The 19,071-nt window shown below is 33.5% G+C and overlaps 1 protein-coding gene across 1 annotated transcript in view; it reads left to right on the top strand.

Annotated features, from left to right (window-relative positions):
• The first annotated feature begins 4,342 nt into the window (after nt 1-4,342).
• Nucleotides 4,343-19,071, top strand: part of LOC145249468 (rRNA N(6)-adenosine-methyltransferase ZCCHC4-like) — a 59,127-nt gene continuing 44,398 nt past the window's right edge. Inside the window, exons 1-3 of the mRNA XM_080111041.1 lie at nt 4,343-4,507; nt 7,521-7,722; nt 13,688-13,877. Of these exons, the coding sequence (XP_079967167.1) occupies nt 4,435-4,507; nt 7,521-7,722; nt 13,688-13,877 (465 nt within the window). The 5' untranslated portion in view covers nt 4,343-4,434. The remainder of the gene's footprint in view (nt 4,508-7,520; nt 7,723-13,687; nt 13,878-19,071) is intronic.

Genomic DNA, 19,071 nt, shown 5'->3' with positions numbered 1-19,071 from the left:
AACCCTTTCCCACAGAAAAGACGTTGCGAGCCTATCTCTGCTTTATCATTATTTCATGGCAAGTGCTCGTCTGAGCTCCAATTTATGGTTATTCCCGCCCTGTCCTGACTTTCACAAAAAAACACTCCTCTAGTTGAAATCACTATCAATAATTTCCCCCCACTCTTTATCTCTGCCTAAACCTAAATGTAGATTCCATGAACAAAGTTTCTTTCTTAGAACTGCATACCTGTGGAACTCTGTTCCGTTTTCTTGTTTTCCAACTGACTACAATATGGTCATCTTCAAGTCCAACATAAACAAGTTCTTGATGAGCCATCCCCTTAAGTAATCCAATTTACCAAATTTCGACTACTAACGATTACTATGACATTTTCCCATTGACTACTGTACACTCATTAACTCTTATCCTCGAGTGGCCTCCGGGTCTTGATAAGTGGGGACTCACTTGTAAAAAAAAAAAAAGAAGTATTTTATGACCGGGCTATGCGGGGTGTCCCTGCTAGCTTAGATAAATACTTTTGCAGTTTTAACAAAGGGCAACAATAATATCAGGCTGTCTCCATTTACGCTGCTGAACATCTACAGAATGTCAACATCGATATATTATATTTTTGACTTTTTTTTTTTTACTTCAAAGAAGTAGGAAGAATTAACGTAACGAAGTTGGCCTTTTAATTGCTTTATTTTATTGTAAATGTTTGTCTACAAATGAAATACATTTTTTTTTGTACATTAGCGGACTATATGTGCATCTATTCACATCTTGCTTGAGAGAGAGAGAGAGAGAGAGAGAGAGAGAGAGAGGGGGGGGTTTGGATATGAAAACGTCTTTTTGTATTTTGTATCATAAAATAGATCCTGTTTTATTTCTGAACAGATATATTCCATATGAAAGAGTCCGTTTGTGGAATTTCATCAGGTCCCGCTAGTTTTTTTTTTTTTTTTTTTTTTTTTTTAATTGATTAGGCAATGCCCAATGCAGAAGCATTGGCGAGTCTAAGTCTGCCCGTACCAGTGTCAGGTGAAAACCTGTTATTGATGTAAAAGTAAACTTGTTCTGCTGACCAAACTGGATTTTCTGTTTTGGTTTAAAATAAATAAGCAAATTGGCATGAAAGAAAATCTATTAAATTTTTGTAAACATTTTTATTTTTTTAAATACATTTTACAAAAATAAGTAATACTTGATTATATTTTGCATAAATAAATAAATAAATAAAATGCTACTGTTTTTGCATTATTTAAATATATTTTTGAGAAAAAAAATCAAAATACTTTAACAAATATAATACATGCGAAGTCTATGTAAAATATTGCCGAAGTATTTTTTTTTTTAACTCCTACGGGTAACTTCCAAAATTTCCGGCATTAATTCTTTGCATCGTTCGTGACGTATCGGTCACATGTCTGTCTCTGCCAACAGTCGTCTGTGATTGTATCATTCTAATGTAAACAAAGGAGCGATAATTTGAAACTGTGATAAGAATTATAAGATGTCAACCTTAATGTAAAGCAATTAGGATGGTGTGATTGATATGGCAACCAATCCATAATCGGGATTATTTTTCTATTTTTATTATAGTCGGGAGTCACCAATTGTAGGTGTTTATCCACAGGATCATTAAAGGTAAATTTAACAGGATCGCAGATTAATAGAAAGGACTCAGCAATCTACATCCTTCCATAAAGAAATAAAAATGAAATCCGGAAAATAACAGCAGTTGGCAAAGAACATGAAATTGCTAAATTAATATAAAATAAACAGCATTTATTTATGTATTAGGAATATTCATTTAAATTGTTTCAACGTAAGTGTTTTCTTGTGTTGAATATTCATAATAAAGATTAATGAAGTGAGGATTTTGTGAGGATAGCTCGAGATTTGAAATTACTGATTTTTTATGATCAGGGTGCCGAATCAGGGCTTGGTCCATGTGGCTATTTTTGAGAAAAAACAGCCCGTAAATCCATGTAAGTGTACACATGTGTGTGTGTGTTTGTGTGTGTGTGTGTGTGTGTGTGTGTGTGTGTGTGTGTGTGTGTGTGTGTTCGTATCATAAGAACAGTAATTCGAAAAGGAGATTTAAATCCTCGCTCGATGTGGTAATTTTCCATGTTGGGTATTAAAGTTCATGCCTGTCGCACGTAAAATCATGACCAGGGTTTTAATGTCTCCCCCAAATGGAGTTTACTTGAACACGTATTGAACTTGTGAAATTGAAGAGAAAAACTGATTTGATTTTGATGGGTAAATCTTTATATTCAGGCTTTCTCAAACGTTCCAGCCTGTTTACTGTATTCATATTTTTTTATTTTTTTATTTTTTTTTTTTTTACATTTTCACCCCAAACAAGGCACATTGCCACTTTGGTGTAAGGGGCTACTATCAGGGGCAACAACTACTGGGGCACTATGTTGGGATTTGGGCAGCAAGATGTCGGTTCACATTACACTTGAACTTCTGCATGTCAGTACAGTTAGGGAAGCAGGGAACTGAAATGGAATTCCAGAGTCTAGCGGTTCTGGGGAAGAAACTACTGGAGTAGAAAGATCTTTTACATCTAGGGATCTCTACTGTCGGGTTGGTCGAGGGTGTCTACGTCGTGGGGGCACAAGTGTCTGCAGTTCGTCAGAGCATTCAGCATTAAAATACTTGTAGAACAGGCAGAAGGATGCAACGTTTCGTCGATGTGACAGAGCCTGAAGCTTAGATGCCAGTTCAGGGCCTATCAGATTGGCGACTCTCTTTTGAATGTTGTCTAGGAGCGAGAGACTAGTAGCAGATGCACCAGCCCAAATGTGACAACAATACTCCATACATGGGCGAATAGTGGCCTTATAGAGGTACAGGATACTTTCAGGTGTCAGTAGTTTTCTAGCATGGTAGAGAGAGCCTACCTTTTACGCAGCGGCCCTGGCAATGTTTTCAATATAATTGTTCCAACTCATGTTTCCTGTGAACGTTAGGCCAAGCAGTTTGAAAGATGTACTCTCAGACAGGGAGTCACTGGCCATTGCTATTGGTGGCAGAGAAGGTTTCTTGTAATTATTGAAGGAAACCAGTTTAGTCTTGGCAGCATTGAATGTGACCATCCATTTATGTCCCCATTCCACTACAGATTGGAGGTCATCCTCTAGTGTTTTTGCCATTTCTTTAGTTATGTGTTCAATTGTTTTCCTGTCATGCCTGTTATAGAGTGTGGTGTCATCAGTATATATACCCATCTCAGAGGCAGTTTTGTCGGGGAGGTCATTAATAAATATTAGGAACAATAGAGGTCCAAGGATAGACCCCTGAGGCACTCCCGCATTTATATCATATTGTTTAGATGTACGACCGTCGAGGACAACCTGGATTTTTCTCTTATCTAAGAAGGATTTAATTATGTTAAGTATTCTACCAGTGATACCGTATGATTTAATTTTCCTGAGGAGACCCTCATGCCATACCCTGTCAAAAGCCATAGATATATCTAGAGCTACCGCTCTGCCCTCCCCCGCTTTGTCCAGTGAATGGTATATACGTTCAGAGATTACAGTGAGGATGTCTGCTGTGGAACGGGCTTGTCTAAATCCATATTGTTTGTCAGTCAGAAGTTTACCATCTGTAAGGTGCCGGACTAGAGCATGGTTAATTATGCGAGGAGCGTAACATAGTTTATTTTCTTTTATGTGTGCGGTGGTGGCATCACAACGTCATGTGCCTATGCATTTTTTTTTTGTATGCGTGTGTATTTCAAAGTGGTGATCACTGTGAAATGTTCTTGTCGGACATTTATTCTAACCGGGCATAACGGTTGCCACAAACTGAAGCACTTATGCCACCTTGACGCACATACTCTTTACTTATCTGACAAGCAACAAAATCCCACCCTTTCATTGTTGAGCTTCGTAGATGCTAAAAAGCCTTCTACTCTAATAGATTTTGGAATCTCCCTCCCCCCACGTTTCCTGCTTCCCTGACTGTACTAACCTCCAAAAGTTTAAAAGTACTGTGAACAGACATTTCACTGCTCAACTCCCCAAAATCCCTTATTAGACACAATCCTAATAGTAGTCTCTAACGTCCAAGTGGCAATATGCCTTGTTTAGAGAGAAAAAAGTAAAAATAAAAAATAAATAAATTGCATTAAATAGAAAAAAAAAACCCTCTTTTTTGAGAACGGCTTTCTAAATAATAGCATTATTATTTCAGCCCGGTCCGTAAACGGCACAAGTATCATTGGAGCATTTAGTTTTTTTGTTTGATTTTTTTAGATATAACCCGATTTAAATATATTTTAATAGATATTCCAACTTGTTGGTCTTTTCAAACAATACTAGCGTACTAAAGCGAAACCGGAGATTCACTTCAGGCCCTCCTTTCTGTTCACAACTGCTCTCTTTTTACCGTCGCTGCAGTTTAGGCTTATCTTTTTTTTAATAACGAAGATGGCTGGCCAAGTAAACAACGTCGATGTTATTCTCGACGTAGATCCAAGTAAAGTTCCTTCGTGCCCACACGGTGAGTTACTTTTCAGAATGGTATTTTAAGATTGGATGTCGAACAATTATTTTAATTATTTAAGGTTCAAATCGATTTATTAATTGCCATCTTCGTCTTGGCTAATGGCCTTTTTCATGACATCCCATTAAACCCACGTGGCTTCATCGAATAAATCAATTTTGAATTTAAATATATTTAATCAATTTAAAATTTATTCAAAATTTAATTCATATAAGGATTTTACTCTTATCTATATGTTTAAGGAAAAGTTGTATAATTATGATATTTAGATTTTAAAAACCTAAAAAAAAAATTTAAAAAAACTGGGGTTTTAGACGTCCTTCATTATTTTCAGTAAAATAATATTTGGTAAATTTTTATGACGTGCCCCAGAAACACCCCAACAACCTCCCCATGTTAAGAACCGCTTTCGGAATACCCCCCCCCCCAACCTCGAAAACCGTTCTTAACTTGGGGGGGGGGCGTTATTCCGAAAACCGTTCTTAACATGGAGTGGTTGGGGTGTTTATACTACGCTGGGGCAAGTCGTAAAAAAATATCTAATATTTAGATATGGAATTAATTGAAAAAAAAAAAAAAAAAAAAAGGTAATGTGCAGTATCTTTCCAACTTCAAAAAATCCTTTAAAATTACCACTATTACAGGTTTTCGAGAATGCTGGTGTACTTTTGCCACCATGCTGAAATAACATTGTTGAAAGCTGTTCTTAACATGGAAAGGGGAGAGTGTTTTGTAACTATTTTGTGCTTCCACCTGACAATTTAATAAAAATAAAGAAAAAAGATATCGTGAAGTTAAGAAGCTTGAATTTAACCTGGAAAAAAAAACTAAAAAATAGCGCGGTGGCAAAAGTGCACAAGCACCGGGTGCTGATAACGAAAATAACGTTTAAAATTCCAGGAAACGAGTAATTTCCAAGATATGAAGAACTTATAGTTTCAAAAAGTGGGAGATCGCTTTTCTATATTAATTTATCGTAAAATGAACACCCACTTTATAGCCACCTGGGGAGAGGCATCTGCTATATATTTTTTTTTAAGGTGTAGTGTTTATTTGGTAATTGTGGCCTGGTACACCAATACAAAACCTACTTTAAAAACTTGTTTTCCATGGGGTTCGGGTGAAAACAAATATAGCATTTAAATAGGTAGTCTTCCAGGTATGATGGTAGCCATTCAAGGCGTACGCAGGTTTTTGAAGAGGGTTGATATGCCATAAAACAAAACGGCCAAACCAAAAAAAAATGAGAATGGAGCTAACCGCTACTTACAATTATATGAGGACCTTGGTATCATCCTATATTTTCCTGTAGTAGTTGGATAAGCAGCGAGCGCACATTGAACCCCAAAAAATTTGAAAAATTAATCTTATTTACTTAAAAACAACAAAATAAAATTTTAAATGTTTATTCTAAAATAGTGGGGTAGAGGCTTATCTCTAATGTAAAACTATAGGGAAATTCCATGAGTAGAGTTTCTTTCCCGGAACTGTCCGTTTGTGGAACACAATACAGGGTGTTTGCTTCCTGGTTGACTATAACATGGTCATTGTTTTCTAACTATTTACCCAACACTTACCCCTTATCTCTCCCTAATTAACAATTTTCATATGTTGTAGTATATCTTTCGTTTTGGTCTTGCTGGATTCCAGGACAAGAATTTATCTAGTCTGGTGGAGTATCTAGCTTTGTGCTATTACTTGAGGTAACATCATTTGGAGAAGGTACACCATTCCTTGTAAAAGCTAATGTAAGTTAGCCATAGTGAGGAGATCTTATTTAGGCAGCGAATACTATGTGTTTTTTAATATTTGATCAGGGTTTACTTCTAGAGAAAAGTATCTTATGCCAGGTTTTTCTGGCAAACCCCTGTACAGGGAGACCTGAGACACTCAAGGATAGTGTTTTAATAGTGTTTGCTAAAATATATGCACACATTCCATGGGTTTTTATGGTAATCCAAAAACTTGAAAACAAAACTTAAAGTTAAAAATTTAGAGACTTTAAAGGAATCTGAATTGATAATTGTATCGGAATCTGGAATTCAGAAAATTGAATATGTAATTGAAATCAGGGAAATTTTAGAATCGTCCCATCACTAACATATATATATATATATATATATATATATATATAAAAGAGACGTTGCGAGCCTGTCTTTGTTTTATCGTTATTTCCATGGCAAGTGCTCGTCTGAGCTCCAATCTCTGGTCCCCCCTCGCCAATCTTTCACGAAAAACACCTGTCTAGCTAGTAATTTCCCCCACGCTTTATCTGTGCCTAAATCAAAACATAGATTCCATGAACAAAGCTTCTTTCTTAGAACTGCACACGCGTGGAACTCTCTTCTGTTTGCCTGCTTTCCACCAGACTACAACTTGGATGTTTTCAAGTCCTACATAAACAAATTCCTGATGAATCGCCCCCTTAAGTAAGACATCTTATCAAATCTCCAATACTAACGATTACTACGATACTATCCCATTGATTACTGTACATGCAATAACCCTTATCCCAGAGTGGCTTCCGGGCCTTGATAAGTGGTGACCTCCATGTAAAAAAAAAAGATTATTTATAACTATATTCGCCCCTTTAAGAAACCTGTTTCATAACTGTTGAACACTTTGTGATTGGCCTATGTGCGAGATCGTGACCGTCCAGTCACTCGATCACTGTATATCGACATTTAATAACGTTAATGCTTTTATAAATGTTTAAATTCACTTGAATATTGTTGCGGTTAATGGTGTTCCTTACAAATGGAGACAGATATCTTTGTTGATGGGTTCAAATTCTATGACCAATTCTTTCCTTCTCTGGTGATGGATATTTTAATATCCGAAATTAATAAGAAAAATGTCAAGTTAAAAAAAAAAAAAAATTGATTTTTAATAAATATTAGCATCTTAACATGGTTTCAAAACAGTTTGTCTGTTTGTTCAAAATTTTTAATTTTATCACAGACAATTGCCAATCCTCATTAGAATGTTCTTTCTTGTTTTTAATTTTCAGGTCCAACCCTATTGTTTGCCCGTTATGGCGATAAAGGAAAGAACACAAAAAGATTCTTTGCATGCTCGGCATGTCGAGATCGAAAGGAGTGCAATTTTTATCAACTGGAAGATGAGAAAGTTTCCTCCGTCCGATTGGAAGCCCGAAAAGTTATCAACAAAAAAGGTCAACCCCCGTTCAGTCACGCAAAATGTGTACAACGGTAATTCCGTTTTTTATTTTTATTTTATTTCTTGAGTCATCGGAAAAAAAATATTACTTTTGATAGGATTTGTTCTTGTTGACTAATTTTTTGGTGTAGAAATTATCTACAGTTAGTCACTGAAACCTATTTGCTTAATTTTTTACTATGACATGATCGTCTGCTGGGGAAGGTAACTTGATTAATTTGTACTATGGGGGCATTTATAGAACAGTTGTTACGTCCTGGGCATGGTAACCAGCTTCGCAGGTGTTAAATGCTATATATAGAATGATAGGTACATTTCCTAGATCAAAGGGTTGATATGACATTTGCTATGTCTGGTCTTGTGTAGAGTTCTTGGCATCATTACTGTCAGGAACCATTCTGCTTGAATTGTATGACACCATCTATGATATAAATCTCACCTGTCTGTTTAAATGTATGCATGTATATTTTGCAAAAACTTTCGCCAGAGGTGACAGATCCTGACAAAATTGGTATCATTTTGAAGCTTGATGTCTCGGATGACAAATATCGAAAAATTGGTCAAAAACATTAATTTCTTCACCATAAACTCTGCCATTTTGTACAAGGAGAGGTCAATTCCCCCCCCCCTTTTTTTTCTAGACATTTTAGCTAGTCATCGTCACTGTTGGATTGACTTTGGTTAATTTCAACACTTTTGACTTCTGGTCGTGTCATGAAGACATCAACATTTTCTTTTCCGCCTTTGCGGCATGAGTTCGAGCTTGTCTGCCTACTACCACTTTTTTTTTTTTTGCTCAACACACACCTCCAAACACCCAGGCAACGCCAAGAATCCAGGCTAGTCTATAATAATCAAACGTTTTCTTCTTTTTTTTTTATACTAAAATAGAATTGTTTTATTTTAACATTTGAAGAAGCATTTTAAGGACTAGAGTTTCCCTAGCAAGTTGTACTTCCTGTTCTTGTCATCACAAGAGAAAGAGGTAATACAGTTTGTATGAGATCATTGAAGGTGGATTGGCAGGTCGGTTCCCAGCTCATCCAACTCTCGAGTTCTTATAAAATGCTTTTTCAATATCAAAATAAATTTATAATTTTTTAAAGAAAATGTGTCTGCTGCTAATTGTACGCAACGTGCACATTTCAAATGATGGACTTTGCCACTAATGACGACAAAAACTCTACACAAGACCCGTCAGACCAGATGTATCAACCCCTTGATGTAAGGGAAATTTTATCGTTTATCGTCTATGGCTTATTGTGTTTAATATCCGGGGTGCTGTCAAGATGGAATAGTCATTCCAGAAACGTCTCCATGATAAAGCCAAACCAAAATACATTCTGTGTAAACAATTTGGTCAAATCACACCAATTAGTTTAGTGTACAGAAACGGGTTAGTAGTGAAATTTCAGCTTGTGATATCACGTTTATTTTTATTTTTTTTTATTATAATGTAATCTTTTCTCTACACTTTCTTTTGCTTTATTTTGTTTTGTTTTTTATTTTCAAGTTATTATCGAAATTTCGAATATTTAGCTATCAATTTGACTGCCATTTTTCTTAACTAACGCTAGACACTATTTGTTTTTCGGACCAAATGTTTTAAAGTGAGTAAAACACAAAAAACTTTTCCATGTAGGTAGAAGAGTAACTTATCGTGCTTTGTACACATTTATTTGTTATATTTTTGTTTTTTGATCACTTTTTCGTACCAGTGTGTATTGTAAAATAAACCCCCCACTTTTTTTTTTTACAATCCTTTGCATTATTGTATTATTGTTTCAAGCTGCACTGGTTGTGCAGTCGATGGTAGATAAGTGTTGCATCATATGTTTCTCTTCCCTGCATTTTCAAATCGTCAGTTTTGTAATCTGATCTCGTCATAACAACTTTTGATCATCCTATCCTTGTTGTCGGACAGTCGAACATTTTCCACTGAAGCCATGGTGCTCTTGAATCAGGAGTAAACATCTCAGAAAGGAGGATTCTCATGTTAATATGAGGAAGGGGGGTGCATTCTCTAGCCTTCTGGTCCACAGCTGCAGTCTGGTCTCTTCCTGAAATGCTGTTAGGGGTTCAGCATGATTGAGAAAATTTCTTGACGTCACATTCATAAAGGAGATGACATTCATCACTGGTTGCGTTTATGATCTTTACTTGACTGGCAACTTCCTGACTCACATTTGCGAGGGAGAAGTAAAGGAGAACTAATGGATTATTCAAATATCTATGTATCTTATATAGAGTTCAAGTGTTAGTCTCAGGAAAGGGGGCCCCTTGATTTCTGAGTACTTTGACTGAAGTAAAATGAACATTGGGGCAGTGAGAAGATGCATGTTGTTCAGCTTCAGGAAACCTGTGATCAAACGGCAAGTATTGTTCAATGCTAGGTCTAATTATTTTTACTGTTTTTTTGACCCCAAACAATGCACAGCGCCACTAAATCTAAGGGGCTACTAGTTGGTACTAGATTAGCAGAGAACTATGTAGGGAGTTGGGCAGCGAGGTATCTGTTCATATTATGTTTAAACTTCTGCATGTCAGTACAGTTAGGGAAGCAGGGGCCTGGGAGGGAATTCCAAAGTCTAGCAGTTTGAGGGTAAAAGCTATTTGAATGAAAGGCTTTATGGCATCTAGAAATCTCTACAGTGTAGAGGTGGGATTTTGCTACTTTTCTGGTTTGTCGAGGGTTTTTACATCGAGGAGGTTGGCTTTGAGATTGTTGTCCAAGCACTTACCATTAAAGTACTTGTAAAACCCACAAGGATGCCACAATTTGGCTTTTTTTTTTTGCATTTGTTGATTTAGTTCAAACAGAACGCGTAGCAGAGGTGTATAGCACAGGGCAAAGGGAGGACATCTTAATGATGTGGCTCCCCATTTAGAGTTGATCAGTTTTTATAAAATGTTGTTCTAGGAGTTGACTTCTATTTTTATCTTGTGTCCCTTGAATGAGAGTGTCGTCCAATATTATGCCAAGATATGCAGGATTGGTTTCTCAAGTTCCAGATTACATGATGTTTTGGAGCCTGTTTGCCTCCAAATTCCTGAGATGGAACCAAAAGACGTTTTTTGTAATGTTTGTATGCAGATAGTTACTCTCGTTTGTTTCTGCTGCTTCAAATGTACTTTCTTGGAATGTTACACACAGGTCGTCAGCATAGATGAACCGTTCAATGTTTGGGTCCGTTGGTTGCTCATCAATTTGCTGATCGCGGAGACTTTGTGGGTAGATCGCATGGTATTGAAAAAAAAAAACGTTAGTGTTGCCAAACATTCAGAACTTTACAGCAGAACTGGAGACACAAGAGCAGTCACATGTGCAGTTTGAGAAGAGCGCACGCTAAATAAAAATAATTGCCAATTGTCCGTCAGAGTTTACTTGAGCTAATTGTTACCGTCATGTGCTGCACTTTCTAAAAAGACGAGGTTGTTTCACTTGCATCGAAAATTGCAACCTGAACCTTTATGAAGTGATGGATGAGATTCTGATACTATACACTGGCATTCAGGTGATGCAGAGCTTGTAGACAATTATGATACTTACTCACAAAGGACCCCAACATCAGTAAATGTGCTAGCTTCTTGACTGCATTATTTGGTTTCACTTATTTATGAGTCAGCCTTTTCCCACATGAAGATCATTATGTCCAAATACCGCTCCACCATGATTGAGGCTAGCTAATAGCAACTACTGTCCAGACTATGCAACGGATTCCATCTAATGCAAGTCATCAGATTAAGGTAATGACAAAAAATTTACAGAACTGTTCTGTGCAATATAGGTTGATACAATAATGCAACATACACCCATACTGTACATATAAAAATAATTTACAATATATTTGTAAATGTTTTTATTTCTAGTAGGTGGTAAATCATTTAGACTTAGTCATGTCATATGTAGTTCTCATGCTGAAAAAGTTTGTGCACTCCTGGTGTAGATATTATATAGTAATAGAACTAGCACACTGCCTTGAAGTTGAGCCATTCTTTTTGATTTATTTATTTTATTTATTTATTTTTTTTTTTTTGATTGATATTCAATCATCCTGATGAACTCACTCGAATCGGGATGAAACGTTGATAAACTCAAATGTTTTAAGTTTTCCTCATTTCCCATAACGGTGAAATGTGAACAGACATCTTGCTACTCAACTCCCCACAATCCTTTGGAAATATGATTTGCTTGAGGTGAAAAAAAAATTCTTTCAGTCTTAAAAATATTCTTGGTTGCCTTAAGCGATTAATTAGAGTAAATTTAAATTTGAAAATGTCGCAAACAGATGTGTCACAAATGAAAATGAAGAAATGAAATTGCTTTTTCTTTTGTTCATACATTAAAAGCATATAAAACATTCATACATTAAGACCATATAAAACTACTGGGAGGACATTGTAGTTTTATGAGGTGCCTTCAATAAGTTTCCAGACTTGTTTTATACAAGCATTTAAAATTGTCGTAGACTCTTGAAAATTCGGCTTTACATCTTATGAGATGACTGACCAATTTTTAAGATTTCAGGTTCAAATGAACAGCTACAGTAGGAATTTGAATACACTCTACTAAAGCCTGATTGTCACAGCTGGTGAATTTCAAAAATTCAATCTGAATGTGAGGACACTTTAGGGGAATGGTATGCAGTAAAATTCTGTTTTAAACTTGGAAAAATGCCACAGAAACGTTTGGATGCTTCAGACTGCTTTTGGACTATCTTGCTTGAATCGAGCATCAGTTTTTGAGTGGCATAAGAGATTCAAGGAAGGCAGGGGGTCTGTGAGAGATAATGAGAGGTGTGGAAGGAGTAAGAAAGTCAGAACACCAGAATCGGTTGACCAAATAAAGAATTTCATGGATAATGACCATCTTGTGTCTATAGAGACAATAAGTGCGCAGTTTTGATATCAGTGTGGGAACTGTACACACTTCTTTCTTAGAACTGCACGCCTGTGGAACTCTGTTCCGTCTGCCTGCTTCCCTCCGGACTACAACTTGGATGTCTTCAAGTCCAATGTTAACAAATTCCTAATGAACCGCCCCCTTAATTAAACACTTCATCAAATCTCCACATTAACGTAATGTACTTGCAATAACCCTTATCCCTGAGTGGCTTCCGGGCCTTGATAAGTGGTGATCACTGTGTAAAAAAAAAAAAAAAATTATTCGTGAAGAACTGAAGATGCAGAAGATTTGCACAAAGTTTGTCCCAAGGGTGCTCCATCCTTGTCACAGACTATTTGACTAAGATAAGCATCAAGACAGTTCCTCACCCTACCTATAGTCCAGACCTTGCTTTCTGACTCTTGATTATTTCCTAAGCTCAAGGAAAACTTTAGAGGTTGCCGTTACGAGACAACTGAGAAGATGAAAGAGGCTTTGATGAGTCATTGACACGCTCATACAAGATGACTTCCATGAAGCCTTCCAGAAGTTGTTGGAATGGTACAAGTGTATTACAGCCGGAGAAGATTACTTTGAAGAGTACTAGAGTTTCATGTGTGTACGATCAAGAAAAGTACTCGTATGGAAAAAATCTGGAAACTTATTGAAGGCACCTCATATATGACCTTGATTGTATCACCTGGACTAAACAACTAGCCAATCGCATTGAGGTGTCTCAAAATCACTTAATGTTATGGGACATCGCTTGATCGAAAAAAGTAAAATATCAACCCTCTGTCAAACTACTTCCCTACCGCCTCTGTTTGATAAAATCAAAAGTAAAACTTTAAACTTTTTGGTCATGTCAAATGATCAGCCACTTGCCTGTCAGTTATGATTTGAGGGTATGTTAGAAGGCAAAAGAGGCGGAGAAAATGTTTTTGATTGGACATCTATCAACAGTTGGGCGTCCATCAACCAACTTGCTCTGGATTGGGAGGAATGGTGAAAAATAAGTCGCGTAGGTTCGCAATCCGCATCAAGCAGAAGCTAACACTGATGATGATCATACATTAAAACTATGTTTTACTTTTTTTTTTTTTCTGTTTCAGATTAAAAGCATTTTGGGACTGTCCAGTTGTTAATCGGTTGATGTGCCAGACTTGTGGTATCTTACTTCTGCCCACTGAGCAGAAAGTGCATATCAACAAGTCGCACGACCTCGTTAAGTCGGTCTCAGATGAACTTCTTCAGAATCCAACAAAACTGTTTCGTCCGCAAGGAAAGGACAAAGTATTTGCTGTAAGTATTTTTTATTTTTTGGACATTTTTGTTATTACATCTTGGCTATAAATAATTTAGGTTCTTGTCCAAAATTCACCATATATATACAAAAAAAAAAAAATCATAGAAACTCTGTATGTGTCCGTGCTAGAACAAAAATGTCATATTCTAGAAATCATGTCAATTGATCAAGTAGTTTTATTTTTAACTAATAAATTCAAATTTTCTGAGTGAGTAGGACCATCTTATGTCACCATCTTTAAAAAATGGAGATAATTCAACAATAATTCAAACTTGCGAGATCAACTGTGCAATGCCTAGGATTTCCCATTAATCCCTTATAATCATTAAAAATGATTTTCTTTTATAAAAAAAAACTTCGATTTATGTGATTTTGGGGAAATAATCTTTTTATTCTGTCATGGGGGCGTACATCATAAAGATTTTTTTATATTTTTTTTTTTTAATATGGAAGAGTTTGGGACAAGTACCATATTTTTTTACTTAGACTTGTCGAAAGTCTGTTTCAATGACAGAATGTTGATTAAGCAGGTGGTTGTTTCCAACTTTATCTTGAGTATCATGTTAGTGTTGGTGATTGTTTTTATTGTATCCATCATCACAGATTTATTGTATCCATCATCACAGATTTTAGTTTTGTTTTCGCACAAAAACATGAAAATATATTGAACGAAACGAAACAAATCCAACCCTGCAAAATTTTTCTGTAGGTAAACTTTGAAGCGTTATTATGAACTGGCAGGCAAAATTGAGCAGTAAATAATTTCCCCATTAGCAGGCAAATTATATAAGACAACGCAAATGCTCTGGCTACCTCACTGGCACTTGAAATTAGGGCGGAAAAATTTTGATTGATTTTTCCAGGAGGAGTGGGGTGTGTCCAAAAAGCACAGCTTGCCTTACTATCGGGTTAGGTTGATGCCCAGCCTAGATATAGATACAATACTCCACAGACCAATGGTGACTTTATTAAATTTATCCTATCTTCAATATTGTGCAACTGTCAGAAGTTTCTAATGTGATTCCACTACATTCCTATCTGCATCGATTATGTAACTCTTGCTTCACAATTACATGCACAGCCACTCTTATAGGGCATATCCATTGTCTTTCAAGACTGAATGGAAGCCATGCATGCATATTAATCTTTTAATGATCCAAGATAACAATTTCTTATAATGGAAAACTTAAAGAAACATTTTAATCCAAGGGAGATAACTCTAATTCTTTTACTATGAGTTATGGGTCTTTCTTCTTTTTTTTTTTTTTATTTTTTTTATTGTAATAAATATTAGGATTCCTCACCTATACGTTACTTCGAATTTTTTTTCTTGTTCACCATAACAGGGCATATTGCCACTTGGACTACTCTTGGATATCAGTCTACTATTTGGAACTATTTTTTACAGGGGACTATTTGAGAAGATTAGCAAGATGTTGGTTTACATTACATTTAAACTTCTGCATATCAGAATAGTTAGAGAAGCAGGGACCAGGGAGGGAATTCCAAAGTTTAGCAGTCTGAGGAAAAAAGGTATTAGAGTAGAAGAGTTTTCGATACCTCTACAGTTAAAGGGGTGGGATTTTGTTATTAAATGGGTTTGTCAGGAGTATGTACGTTGAGTGGGTACAAGTGCAACAAGTTCATCTAAGATTATTTCATTAAAATACTTGTAAAACTTAATATTAATCGACTATTTAAAAAAATTTTCTAGAAACTAAAGGAAAATTAGAATAATTTTTTATGATTTACAAAATTTTGCGTAATATGATGTTCAGTGATGGAATCGGATGTTTCTTAGGATGTTATTTTTCTCCTGCATAACCCTCGGACAAAGTTTCACTAGTTTAATATATGATCCATTCTTGCTGCTTTTGTTTTTTTTATTTATTAGACCTTTTTTTATTTACTAGACCTTTTTTTTATTTACTAGACCTTTTTTTATTTACTAGACCTTTTTTATTTACTAGACCTTTTTTATTTACTAGACCTTTTTTTTATTTACTAGACCTTTTTTTATTTACTAGACCTTTTTTTATTTACTAGACCTTTTTTTTATTTACTAGACCTTTTTTTATTTACTAGAACTTTTTTTATTTACTAGACCTTTTTTTATTTACTAGACCTTTTTGTATTTACTAGACCTTTTTTATTTACTAGACCTTTTTTATTTACTAGACCTTTTTTTATTTACTAGACCTTTTTTATTTACTAGACCTTTTTTTATTTACTAGACCTTTTTTTATTTACTAGACCTTTTTTTATTTACTAGACCTTTTTTTATTTACTAGACCTTTTTTTATTTACTAGACCTTTTTTATTTACTAGACCTTTTTTTATTTACTAGACCTTTTTTATTTACTAGACCTTTTTTTTACTAGACCTTTTTTTATTTACTAGACCTTTTTTTATTTACTAGACCTTTTTTATTTACTAGACCTTTTTTTATTTACTAGACCTTTTTTTATTTACTAGACCTTTTTTATTTACTAGACCTTTTTTATTTACTAGACCTTTTTTATTTACTAGACCTTTTTTTATTTACTAGACCTTTTTTATTTACTAGACCTTTTTTTATTTACTAGACCTTTTTTTATTTACTAGACCTTTTTTTTATTTATTAGACCTTTTTTATTTACTAGACCTTTTTTTTATTTACTAGACCTTTTTTTATTTACTAGACCTTTTTATTTACTAGACCTTTTTATTTACTAGACCTTTTTTTATTTACTAGACCTTTTTTATTTACTAGACCTTTTTTATTTACTAGACCTTTTTTATTTACTAGACCTTTTTTTATTTACTAGACCTTTTTTTATTTACTAGACCTTTTTTTATTTACTAGACCTTTTTATTTACTAGACCTTTTTTATTTACTAGACCTTTTTTTATTTACTAGACCTTTTTTTATTTACTAGACCTTTTTTTATTTACTAGACCTTTTTTTTATTTACTAGACCTTTTATTTACTAGACCTTTTATTTACTAGACCTTTTTTATTTACTAGACCTTTTATTTACTAGACCTTTTTTATTTACTAGACCTTTTTTATTTACTAGACCTTTTTTATTTACTAGACCTTTTTTATTTACTAGACCTTTTTTTATTTACTAGACCTTTTTTTATTTACTAGACCTTTTTTTATTTACTAGACCTTTTTTATTTACTAGACCTTTTTTTTATTTATTAGACCTTTTTTTATTTACTAGACCTTTTTTTATTTACTAGACCTTTTTTTATTTACTAGACCTTTTTATTTACTAGACCTTTTTATTTACTAGACCTTTTTTTATTTACTAGACCTTTTTTTATTTACTAGACCTTTTTTATTTACTAGACCTTTTTTATTTACTAGACCTTTTTTATTTACTAGACCTTTTTTATTTACTAGACCTTTTTTTATTTACTAGACCTTTTTTTATTTACTAGACCTTTTTTTATTTACTAGACCTTTTTATTTACTAGACCTTTTTTATTTACTAGACCTTTTTTTATTTACTAGACCTTTTTTTATTTACTAGACCTTTTTTTATTTACTAGACCTTTTTTTTTATTTACTAGACCTTTTTTTTATTTACTAGACCTTTTATTTACTAGACCTTTTTTATTTACTAGACCTTTTTTATTTACTAGACCTTTTTTTATTTACTAGACCTTTTTATTTACTAGACCTTTTTATTTACTAGACCTTTTTTATTTACTAGACCTTTTTTTATTTACTAGACCTTTTTTTATTTACTAGACCTTTTTTTTATTTACTAGACCTTTTTTTTATTTACTAGACCTTTTTTTATTTACTAGACCTTTTATTTACTAGACCTTTTATTTACTAGACCTTTTTTATTTACTAGACCTTTTTTTATTTACTAGACCTTTTTTTATTTACTAGACCTTTTTTATTTACTAGACCTTTTATTTACTAGACCTTTTTTATTTACTAGACCTTTTTTTATTTACTAGACCTTTTTTTATTTACTAGACCTTTTTATTTACTAGACCTTTTTTATTTACTAGACCTTTTTTATTTACTAGACCTTTTTTATTTACTAGACCTTTTTTTATTTACTAGACCTTTTTTATTTACTAGACCTTTTTTATTTACTAGACCTTTTTTTATTTACTAGACCTTTTATTTACTAGACCTTTTTTATTTACTAGACCTTTTATTTACTAGACCTTTTTTATTTACTAGACCTTTTTTTATTTACTAGAACTTTTTTATTTACTAGACCTTTTTTATTTACTAGACCTTTTATTTACTAGACCTTTTTTATTTACTAGACCTTTTTTATTTACTAGACCTTTTTTTATTTACTAGACCTTTTTTATTTACTAGACCTTTTTTTATTTACTAGACCTTTTATTTACTAGACCTTTTTTATTTACTAGACCTTTTATTTACTAGACCTTTTTATTTACTAGACCTTTTTTTATTCACTAGACCTTTTTTTATTTACTAGACCTTTTTATTTACTAGACCTTTTTTATTTACTAGACCTTTTTTATTTACTAGACCTTTTTTATTTACTAGACCTTTTTTTATTTACTAGACCTTTTTTATTTACTAGACCTTTTTTTATTTACTAGACCTTTTTTTATTTACTAGACCTTTTTTTTATTTACTAGACCTTTTTTTTTATTTACTAGACCTTTTTTATTTACTAGACCTTTTATTTACTAGACCTTTTATTTACTAGACCTTTTATTTACTAGACCTTTTTTATTTACTAGACCTTTTTTTATTTACTAGACCTTTTTTTATTTACTAGACCTTTTTATTTACTAGACCTTTTTTATTTACTAGACCTTTTTTATTTACTAGACCTTTTTTATTTACTAGACCTTTTTTTATTTACTAGACCTTTTTTATTTACTAGACCTTTTTTTATTTACTAGACCTTTTTTTATTTACTAGACCTTTTTTATTTACTAGACCTTTTTTTATTTACTAGACCTTTTTTTATTTACTAGACTTTTTATTTACTAGACTTTTTTATTTACTAGACCTTTTTTATTTACTAGACCTTTTTTATTTACTAGACCTTTTTTTATTTACTAGACCTTTTTTTATTTACTAGACCTTTTTTTATTTACTAGACCTTTTTTTATTTACTAGACCTTTTTTTATTTACTAGACCTTTTTTTTATTTACTAGACCTTTTTTTTATTTACTAGACCTTTTTTTTATTT

Source organism: Euprymna scolopes, chromosome 28 (assembly GCF_053919585.1).
Source record: "Euprymna scolopes isolate OS-2025 chromosome 28, ASM5391958v1, whole genome shotgun sequence".
NCBI lineage: Eukaryota > Metazoa > Mollusca > Cephalopoda > Sepiida > Sepiolidae > Euprymna > Euprymna scolopes.
This window is presented reverse-complemented; position numbering and strand designations above follow the sequence as displayed.